The 14,746-nt window shown below is 31.6% G+C and overlaps 1 protein-coding gene across 6 annotated transcripts in view; it reads right to left on the bottom strand.

Moving 5' to 3' along the window:
• SCLT1 (sodium channel and clathrin linker 1) overlaps nt 1-14,746 on the bottom strand; it is a 180,681-nt gene that overhangs the window by 102,877 nt on the left and 63,058 nt on the right. For all 6 annotated transcript variants that reach the window (XM_031944089.1, XM_031944091.1, XM_031944094.1 and 3 more), the window contains 2 exons: nt 4,722-4,812; nt 3,563-3,654 (listed from right to left, as the gene is read on the bottom strand). In XM_031944089.1, coding sequence (XP_031799949.1) covers nt 3,563-3,654; nt 4,722-4,812 — 183 coding nt within the window. The remainder of the gene's footprint in view (nt 1-3,562; nt 3,655-4,721; nt 4,813-14,746) is intronic.

The raw sequence follows: 14,746 nt of genomic DNA on the forward strand, positions 1-14,746 counted from the left end.
TGATTGACCTTGGGCAGATCCTTTAACTTCAGTTTGCTTCCATCTCCTCATCTGTAAAATGAGGAAGATAAGTATACAGACCTCTGAGGATAGCCATGAGAATCAAATAAGAAGAATAATTGTAAAGCATTCATTACAATGCTTTTCAAAAAATAGGGTCAATGTAAATATTAGCTATTATGTTAACCTCAGTCTGCCTTAGTTCCTACAACTATAAAATGGGATAATTGTAATATTTACCTCTCAATTTTACCTCTAGATGTAAGAACAAAATGAGATAATATTTGTTAAAAGGGGCTTGTAAATTCAAAGTGCCAAATAAATAAATACTAAATTAATATTATCAGTAGACCATCTTTAGAATTTTATTTTAACACAGAATGTGTATCATACAGAAAAATTTTATCAGTTTTGCAAAAATAAGTCATGATCATCTCTACTTAATATAATATAAAATGGCATTGAAAATGTCCAAGTTCCTTAATAAAACTGACTTTTATGTAGAAAAGAAAATCTTCAGTAACAAAATCAACGAACTTTTATGTCATGCAGTTTCATAAATACAGAGTTTCAAAGCACATGAAAAATCAATCTAGGTCTTTTACTGTGCAAATTTTAAATAACCATTCCTTTATAAAACTCCATGAAATGTCATTTTTTAAACTAACATACAGTTCCTTCCATATTGGTCTCATAAAATTTCTACTCTATTTTCTTTTCCTTTCTTTTTTAAATAGCAAAGACAAAGACGGTTAACTGCTCTTAACTAAGTAAAATGAACTGATTGTTACTGATAGGTTGAAAAGTCAAAACTCACTATTTTACATTTATTCAATTGTCTATTATTCCTTTCTATGATTATCTGATTTTTTCCCCCTTCTTCCTTGAGCATAATGAATAGATATCAGGGAAGGACCTAAATTATAAGAAGAAATTTAAAAACAATCGAAAAAAAGAAAGGAATTGACAAATGGGAAAAGTTTCAAAGAAGATAAGGAAGGGTTGAATAAAAGGGATCAACTAGAAGGCTTAGCTTTGATTAAGATGGGTCATGCCATCATCCAACAGCTGTTTAGGCACTGGAAGAGAAAATGGTAAAGCTACAACTTTTGAAGCATGAATAAAGTGAGACAGGAAAAAGCACAATACATGGCTTTGATGCCTCAGTAAAGGAAGACAAGATGTCATCTAACGAAGTGTTTGATATCTCAGCAAAGTAAGACAAGAGGTCATCTAACAAAGTGTCTTTGGGGCCTTGAAGACCTGGAAGCAGCTTTGCAATAGCTGCTATAAACAGTGTAATGCAATGTTAATCATATGAATGAAAGGATTCCCAAACAATATTTAGTGAAAACCCAATTGAGGCAAAAAAAAAAAACCCCAAAAACCTTGAATTTATAATTTTCTATTACATTACATGATTTTTTTCATCTTATTACATGAAATGTAATCTTTTAGGTAGAAATTCATATCTGAAAGAAATGTGATGACTAAATTTTGATCCTGATTCAAGAAGGAGTTGCAATGGATATACTAAGATGCCAAGTGATATAAAAGATAGATATTTAAGGATTTTTTTACTAGTTCATAAAATGTCCACTAAAGTTAACTAGAGTAAAATATTGGTGACAGGGAATTTTTTCTACTTCCAAAGGTTCTTACCTGAGATCTGGAACACTATTGCTGGATACAATTTTATATTTCCATACTTTCTTTGAAGGGGACAAAGGGAGAGAAGAGAACAAAGAAAAGGAGGGAACAGAAGAGAAGGAGAATTCGGGCTGTGAAGCACAGATGAGAAAATATATCTCCTTCCTTTTGAAGAGGTGGGAACAATGGGTGAAGAATATCAAATATACTTTCATATTCAGTTTGTATAGTTTAATTTTGCTGTCCTGTTCCCCCCGACCTCTTTTATAAGAATATGGTTGATTGAGTAGAGAAGGGAAGAAATATAACATTCATATATTAAGATAACAGAAAAGCAAAAGATTATCAATAAAAAATTTTAAAATAATGCATGTTTTTTTTTTTTTTTTAATAGCCTTTAATTTACAGGATATATATACATGGGTAACTTTACAGCATTAACAATTGCCAAACCTCTTGTTCCAATTTTTCACCTCTTACCCCCCCCCACCCCCTCCCCTAAATGGCAGGATGACCCGTAGATGTTAAATATATTAAAATATAACTTAGATACACAATAAGTATACATGACCACAACATTATTTTGCTGTACAAAAAGAATCAGACTCTGAATTAAAATAATGCATGTTAAGAGTAGAAACAGTGTCAAAAGTAATAAAGCTAGATTGGAAGAAACACAGCAAATCACGTCATATTAGTTATATGTTTTAGAAGCTTACCTTGCAAGCAATAAACTGGGAAAATATTTTTACAGTCAAAGGTTCTGATAAAGGCCTCATTTCCAAAATATATAAAGAATTAACTCTAATTTTTAAAAAATCAAGCCATTCTCCAATTGAAAAATGGTCAAGGAATATGAACAGACAATTCTCAGATGAAGAAATTGAAACTATTTCTAGTCATATGAAAAGATGCTCCAAGTAATTATTAATCAGAGAAATGCAAATCAAGACAACTCTAAGATACCACTACACACCTGTCAGATTGGCTAAGATGACAGGAAAAAATAATGATAATTGTTGGAGGGGATGCGGGAAAACTGGGACATTGATGCATTGTTGGTGGAGTTGTGAACAAATCCAACCATTTTGGAGAGTAGTTTGGAACTATGCTCAAAAAGTTATCAAACTGTGCATACCCTTTGATCCAGCAGTGTTACTACTGGGATTATATCCCAAAGAGATTATAAAGAAGGGAAAGGGACCTGTATGTGCACGAATGTTTGTGGCAGCCCTTTTTGTAGTGGCTAGAAACTGGAAACTGAATGGATGTCCATCAGTTGGAGAATGGCTGAATAAATTGTGGTATATGAATATTATGGAATATTACTGTTCTGTAAGAAATGACCAACAGGATGATTTCAGAAAGGCCTGGAGAGACTTACACGAACTGATGCTGAGTGAAATGAGCAGGACCAGGAGATCATTATATACTTCAACAACAATACTATATGATGACCAGTTCTGATGGACCTGGCCATCCTCAGCAATGAGATCAACCAAATCATTTCCAATGGAGCAGTAAAGAACTGAACCAGCTACGCCCAGAGAAAGAACTCTGGGTGATGACTAAAAACCATTACATTGAATTCCCAATCCCTATATTTATGCCCACCTGCATTTTTGATTTCCTTCACAAGCTAATTGTACAATATTTCAGAGTCTGATTCTTTTTATACAGCAAAATAACGTTTTAGTCATGTATACTTATTGTGTATCTAATTTATATTTTAATATATTTAACATCTACTGGTCATCCTGCCATCTAGGGGAGGGGGTGGGGGGGTAAGAGGTGAAAAATTGGAACAAGAGGTTTGGCAATTGTTAATGCTGTAAAGTTACACATGCATATAACCTGTAAATAAAAGGCTATTAAAAAAAATAATAATTAAAAAAAAAAAAAAGAAGCTTACCTTGCTTCTAGTTGTTTTATGCTAGATTGTAACTGGTATAATCGCTTGTCTGATGCTTCCTCTTTTCCTTGGGCAGATTTCATATCTTGCACCTTTAAATCAAAGAAACTAGAATATTCATTTCAAAAGCCCCATAAAATTCAGTTCTTCACTACATACCCTAGATTCAGTGTTTTAAATTTACTGTGATACTGCTATGCCAAATTGAATGAATATAATTATGTTGGTATAATACTTCTTAAATGATATTTGTCATAACAAATTTGTATAACAAATACGTGCCATGCTTACAAAAACAAACAAAAACCTACAAATTATCCACTGTTAACAGATTTAGGTGAATTCTTCAGGCTACTTCCATAAAACAAATTAAGGAAATTCAATAAACTACGTTGAATTTTAATGCTTGAATACTCGCAAAAACACAAGGAAATGACCAATAAAAAAATCATGCTAATTTTAAACTATATTAGCATTTTTCAACTAGCAATAAAAAACAAATAACCCCAAAGTTGGGGTTAAATATATTTTCTAGGGCTTAAGGAGGTAATGGAATTATTTTAAGGTAAAATTGCTGTGCCATTTTCAAAAGATGACAAGCTAAATAAAAACCTATTGTTAACATTTTATTTTGCATAAAACAAATGTCATTTTATATAGATGTTATTTGTTACATATTTGCTACACTAATTCTAACATAGTGTATAATAGTATACAAAACAGAGAAGTAATGGTACCTTTTAGGAGCAAGGCTTACCTAACAGGTAATCTCAACATCTCCCCCTATTTTATATTGGCTCTGCCATAAACAAGTTAGTATTATTAACACTTAATTAATTAAACTTAAAACTATTTGAAACTTGCTTAAACAACATGATAAAACTAGCAGGATCTGGGGAAATGCACAGTGTCAGTTAAGATTATTTAGAAAGCTGATGGGGAGAAATTAATTATCTTATAATAATGTGCTGTAAGAGGTTATATACCATGGGGAAATTTTTTCCTTTCACAAATGTTTTTATTTTTTCAAAGTGACTGACACAACTCCTAAATGATCCCTTAATTTTTAGAGATTTAATTGCAAATGAAAATTTCTTGTGAACAACAACACTGATGACATGTATACAAATTCTTAACTATCTTGGAAATATATGAATACCTTCTTTTCCATCTGTCCTTTAAGGTCTTCGACTAACTTAGTCATATCTGTCACTTTCGTTGTAGCAATTCTGAGGTCTAATTTGGTTTGCCTTAGAAAGAAAAAATGTAATAATTAATACATGAAATGTTAAAGACAACTTAAATTTATTGAAATTGATGATCTATGAATTTGTTAACCTGTGAATTTTGCTAATGAAAAGTCTTATCACTTATGCACTGGTGCAATGTAACTAAAAAAAAAGTTGAAAGTCCCGAGACCTCAAATAGCTAAAGGAATAAATTAGTGTAATATGAACCAAAAGGATTAACATTGAAACTGTATTTGGAAAGGAAATGTGCTATACTATTTGCTCATTGTTCAATTGTGTCTGATTTTTCATGATCCTATCTCAAGTTTTCTTGGAAAAAACACTGGTTTGCCATTTGCTTCTCTAGCTCATTTTACAGATGAGAAAACTGAGATAAACAGGGTAAAATGACGAGGTCATGCTGCTAATAAGTATCTGAGGCCACATTTGAATTCAGGAAATTAAGTTTTCCAGGATTCAGGCCTAGCATTCTATTCACTGTGCTGCCTACATTACTTTTCTTTCTTGTGGTTTTTTCCCTTTTGTTTTGATTTATTTTCCCCAACATGACTAAAATGGAAATATATTTAAAATGATTGCACATGTTTAACTTTTATCAGATTGCTTGCTGTCTTGGGGAAGTGGGAGGTAAGGGAGAGAGGGAGAAAAAAAAATTTGGAACTCAAAATCTTACAAAAATGAATGTTGATACAGGGCTTATATCCCAAAGAGATATTAAAGAAGGGAAAGGGACCCATATATACAAAAATGTTTGTGGCAGACCTTTTCATAGTGGCTAGAAACTGCAAACTGAGGGGATGCCATCAATTGGAGAATGGCTGAGTAAATTGTAATATATGAATTTTACGGAATATTATTGTTCTGTAAGAAATGACCATCAGGATGAATACAGCGAGGCTTGTAGAGACTTACATGAACTGATGCTAAGTGAAATGAGCAGAACCAGGAGATCATTATACACTTCAACAACAATACTACATGAGGATCAATTCTGATGGAAGTGGCTCTCTTCAACAATGAGAGGATCCAAATTAGTTCCAATTGATCAGTAATGAATAGAACCAGCTACACCCAGCAAAAGAACACTGGGAAATGAGTGTAGACCATGACATAGCATTTGCACTCTTTCTGTTGTTGTTTGCTTGCATTTTTGTTTTTCTTCCCAGGTTATTTTTACCTTCTTTCTAAATCCAATTTTTCTTGTGCAATAAGATAACTGTATAAATATGTATCATCTGTTGTATTTAACATGTTTAACATGCATGGGAGTGCCTGCTATCTAGGGGAGGAGGTGGAGGGAAGGAGGGGAAAAGTTGAAACAGAAGTTTTTGCAAGGGTCAGTGTTGAAAAATTACCTATATATATGTTTTGTCAATAAAAAGCTATAATTAAAAAAAAAGAGTCAAAAACTGAAGGTCAAAAATAACTTTATATCTAATTGGAAAAAATACTAGTGAAATTTTTAATGGGTTTTTCCAAATATAAAAGGCTATTATTCATTTTGCAATGGGATTCACCAGTTTCCCTAGTGCATCTAACATATGATCTGAGATATATAGGTTTTAAATTTATATACAATTTTGAGAACACATCCAAGTAAAACAAATTTTCTTCTGAAATATAAATTTTAAAAATATTAAGAATTATTATTTTACATGTTTTATGAATATATGATTTGACCAGAAAAAGAGAATTCTAATTTTAGGTTAATAATTCTGATACCATATCTACTATGTTTCAATATTATAGCAGTATGTTTAATTCTAGGCATCTTTTAGGAAGGACACTTTTTCAGGCTAAACAAATCCTAATTCCTTCAAAATTCATATTGAATGGTCTTTAGTCATCTCACCAACCTGTTTTTCCTCTCTGGAAATTTAACCACTGTCACTGTCCTTCCTAAAATGAGGCACCTACAAATGAAGATAATTCTCCAAATGTAATCTGACAAGGACAATATATAAAAATTCACTTTTGTCCAGGATACTATTTCTCTTGCAGAAAGCTAAGATTGCTTCAGGATGAGACAGAATGGTGGAGCTGTTGGTGCTATGTTGTGCTTCTGACCCACAGTAGATCACAAGTACTAAAATCATTAAACTTAGTTCAAAGAAACTTAAGTTTATTCATGCCACACCCAGCTTGTACTCATATGGCTTTACTAGATGCAAGGGAGTTGGATTTAGTCCTAGCTTTGCCATTTACTACCGACCTGTGTGATCATAGTTAAGTCATTTAATCATCTTGGGCCTAACTGCTCATCAGAAAAATGAGGGTACTGAATAGGTAACATCTGATAACTTTTCCAATTCTAAAAATTATGATCTTATAATCTTAAAAAAACAGCAGCAGCAGCAATAACAGTGAAATGGGAAAAAAAAACACCAAAAAACAACAACCCAACATTTTGAGTATTTCAAGTTTGTAGTTTCTATTGTTTTGAGACGGATACATAGAGTTTTATCTTAATTTTTGGGTTTAAAAGGCAGCTTTCATTTGGAAATACATATTTATATAGCATTCCATTACAACAGTTTAATGAGTATTTATATTTTTTTAAATATGCCAGAGATAACAAAGAACAAAAAGAGAATAATAACAATACCTCATTGTTATACAAAACTTAATGTTAAAAAATCACTTTCTTCAGAACTATTGACACGGTAAAGCAAGGTAGTAAGTATATCTCTATTTTTCAGATAAATAAACTGATGGAAAAGGAAATTAATTTACCATAACAGCAAACTACTGAAGAATATGATATTATAAAGCATGTCTTTTCAAGTCTGTAGTTTTTTCTTAGAACACACGCTGAACAAAAAAAAGTGAAAATCCTGTAATTCTGAAAACAAATTTATATAAAGAAATGGAATTCTGAATTCTAAAAATTCTATAAAGTAGTTGCAGAATCTAGTTCATTGTTTTATATTTATACACTGCAAAGTTGTTGGAGAGATATTTGAAAGATATTCTTCAATATTTCATGAATCTTGATTTTATTGTATGGATACTCCTCTTATACCCACAATCATCACAGCTCTCCACAAAGTAGCAGATGGCCTTTCTGAGTTATTCTGACTGAAAAATACAACCTGAGGCCAATTTCATGATAAAGTTTCTTTGAATTTAATTAGGTTGGTTCTTGGAATTGCCAAGATCTGAAAGAATTTGAGATCTACCAGCATAATCTTTGAGAATCTAAGATCACCTTCAGGAAATAATAAAGGAGAGTAAGATTTCATACAAGGAATCATGGATAAAATAAATATATGTAAAGAATGCCAATCAGATTTTCTTAGTAAAATTTCAGTTATTCAAAAGTACCAAAAATGCATCCTTCTAAATAGCAAGTTTTCTTTTTAGCTGACAATAAACATTTTAAATGTTATAAATGATTTAAGAGTTTCTAATAGAAATATTCTTAGACAGAATATACAGTACTACCTTTAATCAAGACCAAACATCCATCAAAGTACTTATAGATCAAATGTTGTAAAATAATCACAAGGGAAATCTGTTCAAAAGATACAGGATACTATGAGGACTAATATTATTTGATAAAAAATACCTGATCTCAGAGTTGTAAAAAATAATGACACTGTGTCAAAGATAATAACAATAGAAATATAAAATATAAAAATTCATGGAAGCAGTTGAGGTAAAAGAGACAAATTTATATATATATACATACACACATATGTATCAACATATGTATTTAAATTAAATGAGAGAAAAAGAGAAAAATAACCATTCAGATTATTTGGCAATTAATTAGTTAATTAGAAAATTAATGAGTCAATGTATCAAAACAATACACAAAATGTGAGAAATCAATAAAACAGCAAATAAAATTAAAAATGTAATAGTAAAAAGAATTTTTAAACAAAATTTTAAAATAAGAAGAAAATTTGATTTAAGAAAAAACAATTGGAAAGGTGAAAAGAAAAATAAACATGAAACTATTTATATAACTATTTTACCAAAAATATTCATTAAATATAACAGAAATGGACATTTACAAAAATAGCAAATATCCAAATTGATAGAAAATTAAAAGCCTGAATAAATCAATCTTGGGTAGGAAAGTGATTAAGCTACTAGGAGTTGCCATGTAACTAGGTAAATCCACATAGGAATCCTACAAGATTTTTAAACTATATAATTACAAATTCTTTTCAAAAACAGAAAGATGCCGCTATTCACAATTCTTTTTTTTTTTTTTTTTAATTTAATAGCCTTTTGTTTACAGGTTATATGTATGGGTAACTTTACAGCATTAACAATTGCCAAACCTCTTGTTCCAATTTTTCACCTCTTACTCCCCACCCCCTCCCCCAGATGGCAGGATGACCAGTAGATGTTAAATATATTAAAATATAAATTAGATACACAATAAGTATACATGACCAAACCGTTATTTTGCTGTACAAAAAGAATCAGACTCTGAAATATTGTATAATTAGCTTGTGAAGGAAATCAAAAATGCAGGTGGGCATAAATATGTATCCACAATTCTTTTTAAAAAAATCTGTTATGTATATGTTTCTCAAACTTGACAAAGAAAAGAAAAAATAAGATGGGACACTATCATTAATGAGAATCTTATTCACTTCTCCAGTTTTGATTACCATACAAAGATTAGTAGCAAATCTAAATCTCCTAAATTCATCTTTCTGAACCTACATTTTCCAATATCTATATAACTTCTCCAATTTCATGGTTTTTTTTCTTCCCAGTTTCAATCCTATAGCTCAATATTGCAATATTACACTGTTGCTCGCTTGTCTTTTTGCTGCTCATGCTGTGTGAAAAGCCATCTCTGGATCACTTCCACCATCCACTTGCTTTGCTCCTATTTAAATGCTACAGAACAGTGTTAGAGAAATCATATAACTTTGTTCACTGAGTCTATTAAGAATTTATCTAATTTCAACTGGGTTGTTACTACAGCAAAGTAATTCTTTTAATTCTCCCTAACTGGTTCTCTATTATACTCCCCAGAACAGCTATATACAATTTTCTTTTCTTAAGCCTCTCACATCATCCCTGTCTCTCACTCTCAACAAAGGGTGTTACTTCATTTTTCACTCAAAAAATAAAGGATCAGATGCTGGAAAGTCTTTCCTCTCCTTTAGTTTACATCTCCATCCTCCTGCCTTCAGGTGGAGAGGACTATCTTTCTGAGTCCCCTCCTTTGTAGGGTATTATTGGTACCTTTTAATGGTACTGAAATCATTCTTGAGACTTAATTGACTCATGGGGATAAAGTCTTCAGTCATTGCATCATTTCCTAGTCAACTAAATATAGGAAATTTAGTTCATCTCTACTGCTTGATTAAAGTATCATCACAGACAACAGAGATGCAAGGCAACCTAGCACTGTTTAATCAACTCAATGTCCTTGTTGAATATTCTTCCTCTGCTTAGTAAAATTCCTTTTGCTAACTAGAATCCCAATATCAAACCTTAACAATAAAGGCACAGACCTGAGTTAGTCTCTTCAGAAGACTAAACCATAATAATAATTGAGAAAGGGGAAATCACCAAAAAAAATTCTCTGATAAGGTAGAGAATGTCAGTAGAGAGTATCCACAGACACATAATTTTCCTTCTTCTTCCCACCACCCAAAACTTTAACCCTTCCCAATTTACTGATTTATTCTCTGCTGCCTCCAAACACTCCTAAGTTTTCTCCATCTAAGAAAAAATATCCTCTATCTCTACTCCTTTTCATGATCAAATCTTAAGGGAGACAATGTAATATGATAGAAAAACAACTGACTCAGAGTCAGAGAACCTATGTTCAAAGCCCATCTTCTATAGAAATCTGAACAAATCATTTTACTTTCTATAGCCTTAGTTTCCTTATTTGGAAAATGATTAAAACCTTTTCCATCTTACAACTTTCCTGTAAGTGTTAAGGACACATCACCACCAGTCACTCAGGACTAAAACTTTAGTGTCATCCCTCAACACTTCACTTTTACTTTCCCTATATATCCATTGAATTGTAAAGTTGTTCTGCGTCCACCATCAACACCTCTTATGCTTACACTTTCTTTTTCTTATATGGCCAACTAATACCTTAGTACAGGTCCATCACTTTTTGCCTAGATTATTGGTTTTTAAATTTAATTTTTAAAACTTAATTTTATTTTCAGATCTACATTCTCTCCTTCCAATCCTTCTCCTCAATTTAATAAGCAAGAAAAACAAAATCTCTGCTACAAATATATATAATTAAATAAAACAAACTCCTGAACTAGTTATCTATACACACACACACAAAAAAGAGTTTTAATCTATACTCTGAGAACTTAAGAACTTCAGGATATAATAAAGTAGTAGAGTAGGACTGTCTCTATTAGACAGTGGGTAGGATGTTTTATCTTGAGTTTTCTAGAATTGTGATTGGAATTTCTGAACCTTTCAAAGTTGTCTGTCTTTGCAATATTGATGTTATTGTGTAAATTTTCCCCTAGTTCTGCTCACTTTACCCTACAATATTTCATATAAGTCTTTCATGTTTTCCTGAAACGCTATCTTTTGTAATTTCTTACAACACAGTAGTAATCCATCACATACTATATATATGTATACGTGTGTGTGTATTAATGAAGTGTGTACATACACACACACACTATAATTTGTCCAGAAATTCTCTACCTGTTTCCAAATCCTTGACATTATAAAAAGAACTGTTTGTTACAAATATTTTTGCACATAAAAGCTCTTTTCCTCTTTCCTTGGTCTCTGTAGTATATAGACTCAATAGTGGTACTCTAGGTAAGAGAGGTAGTTTAGTAGATTTTTAAGTATAGTTTTAAGTTACTTTCTAGAATGGCTAGTTGACAGCTATCAACAGGTCATTAATGTACCTATTTTCCTATCACAGCCTCCTTAGCGTCTGTCATTTTCCTTTTTTGACAATTTAGCCAATTTGAGGGTGTGAATTGGAAACTCACAATTGTTTTCATTCAAATTTCACTAATTATTGGTGACTTAAAGCATTTTACATGGTTATTTATAATCTCAATTTCTGCTTTTGAAAAATGCCTATGTATAACCTTTGAAAATTGGAGAATTTTCACCTACAGCAACAACCCTCTCTTGAAATCTCTTCCTTCTCTAGTACATCCTCCACAGTGCTGTCAAAATGATTTTTCTAAAACACAAATCTAACCATGTCACTTCTCAAATTTGACAAAGAAAAGAAAAAATAATATAGGGCACTATCATTAATGACAATCTTATTTACTTCTCCAGTTTCGATTACCATGACAAAGATTAGTAGCAAATCTAGACCTCCTAAGTTCGCCTTTCTGAACCTACATTTTCCAATATCTACATAACTTTTCTGATTTCATGTTTTTTTCCTTCCCAGTTTCAATCCTATAGCTCATCATCGCAATATTACACTGTTATATTTGGCTTATAGTTCTACCCTGTCAAAATCTTTCTGGATTCTGCCCTCTTGCCCAACACAATATTCTTCCCAGGTTCATATCATTTGTAAATCTGATAGTTAGTGGAATGCTTTCAATCAAGTTAGTAGAAAAGAAAAATTTAAAAACATAAGATGAAATGTGGATTCGTGGGAGGTACTCCACTAAAGATCTCCTTCCAAACTGACCTCATCATTAATGATTAGAATTTGAGTTGTCATTCCACCAGTTCAAAATCCACTTAATTATACTATCTTTTAATCCAATTCTTCATCTTAGCCATAAGAACAATGAGATACTTTGTCAAATACTTTGATGGAATCTAGGTATAAATTTAAATAATTTAAACTGATATAATATATAATAAATTAAACTGATATAACATATAAACTGATATATCAGTTATATCAGATCTAAACTAATATATAAACTGATATAATATAAACTGATATAACAGTCTGATAGTAACATCTATCAAGCATGACCTATTTTTTATGGGGGAAGCTGTATTGGTGTTTTTAATCTCTACATTTTTTTAAATGTTCATAAAGCCATCCCTATTACACATCCTAAAATTGTTTTGAAATGAAGCCAATCTAGCTATTTTTAAAAAAATATATAACTCTAAAATATAATTATTAAGAAATATCTATTTTTTTTTACTACATATTTAGAGTCGGCTAACTTCCTTCATTTCCTTGTTCTGAAAATAAGGGAAAGATTTACCCTTCTTCTGTCCTAAAGAACTTCATTCATTTTTTAAGTTAATGATGTCCCTCCCTCCCTCTTTTCCCCCTCTCCCCTCTCCTTCCATTTCTTTCTCTCTCCCTTTCTCTCTCTCTCTGTCTGTCTCAGGACTCTTTTACACTTAAAAATTATTGAAGAACTTATATGTGCCTTATATCTATCAACATTTACTATATTTAAAATTAAAATTAAAAGATGTTAGTATTATTATGAAAATAATTTTGATCTTGCAGACTCTCTAAAAGGGTCTCAAGAGACCTTAAGGGACTACTGCTTAATATTTTGAGAACCGTTTCTCTAAAATATTAGAAAGATATATGACAAAGTACTGATAATGCATGAGCAATTGAACTCCCAAAATATTTTAGAATGTTATCTAGTTCTGGTCATTTCAACCATCAAAAAAATTAAGTTTAAGAAGATCTTATTCCTCCTCTTGTTTCAAATTTTGACATTGTGTTTCTGAGGGTTTCCTATTATTATTGGATCAACTTTTTACATAACAGTTTTAATTCATGAGATCCCATATACCTTTGTACCATCTTAATTATGTTCTCCCTACAACTAAGATACCTGCCAATCTGTTGTTCAAAATAAGAACCAGAATATCAATTCTCATTGTCATTTTTTTTCCCTACTTTTTGAAGGCTTAACTCAATCTTAAGGAATGCCCAAAATTTATCAACTACTCTTCTTTTGGCAGGTATAGTACTTTCAGATGTCCAGATTAACCATTAATAAATCTTTGCTTTTTATGCATTTATCTTGGAATAAAATTATAACATTCAGTACTCATAATCTGAATCATTATGAAACATTACACCAATATGATCTAGCCAACCTAGCCAACAACATGACTGACTAAACTAGTCAAAGAATAACTTTTAAAAAAATAAAACAAAACAAAACCCCTAAACTCTAAAGTTTGGCAGTTTGACAATTAACTGTTGATTGACTTAAATTCTTCCTTTCAAATTAGGCTCAATAAACAAATTTGAGCACCTATATGTTCAAGGCACTGTTCTAGGAACTAGTAATAAAAATACCCAAAATATTACCTTTAAGGAGAATTATATTTCACTGGAGTAATACATCATATGCACTTAATACAAGGAAATTTGAGTGGGTAAAGAAGTCTTTGTGTATGAGCTGAAAGTTAAATTGAATCTAGAATAAAGATAAAGGCATGCAAGTCAGTGAGGAAAATGTTAAATTTTGTGAAGAGATAGCTAGTCATCTTGGTACAAAGATTATTATGTTGACATTTTTTTTGTTGAGGATAGAATAGAGAAGGGAGGGGCAGGTAGGTGGAGCAGTGTATAGAGCACCAGGCTTGAAGTTAGGAAGAGCAGAGTTCAAGTTTGGCTTCAAACACTTAATACTTCCTAGCTGTGTGACTCTGGGCAAGTCACTTAACTCCAATTGCCTCAGCAAAAAAAAGAATGGAGAAGGAGAAGGAAGAGACCAGATTTAAGCAGACCAATAAGAAGCCAATTATGATCATTGAGATGAAGGACAATAAAAGACTATTGAAACAGGGTAGTGGAATGTTAGTAGAAAGAAAGATGGATGCTCAAGATTTGTGGAGATGGAAATTATAAGAGAAGCGACTGAATACAAACGATGAAAGCCAGAGAAGACTAAAAAAAAAAGTGAAACTCTGGGTACCTAAAAAAACTTCCACCTCCGAAAGAACAGCAGTGTCCTCAACAGAAACAGAGAGATTTAGAAAGTCATGTTTT

Source organism: Sarcophilus harrisii, chromosome 6, assembly GCF_902635505.1.
Source record: "Sarcophilus harrisii chromosome 6, mSarHar1.11, whole genome shotgun sequence".
Lineage (NCBI taxonomy): Eukaryota > Metazoa > Chordata > Mammalia > Dasyuromorphia > Dasyuridae > Sarcophilus > Sarcophilus harrisii.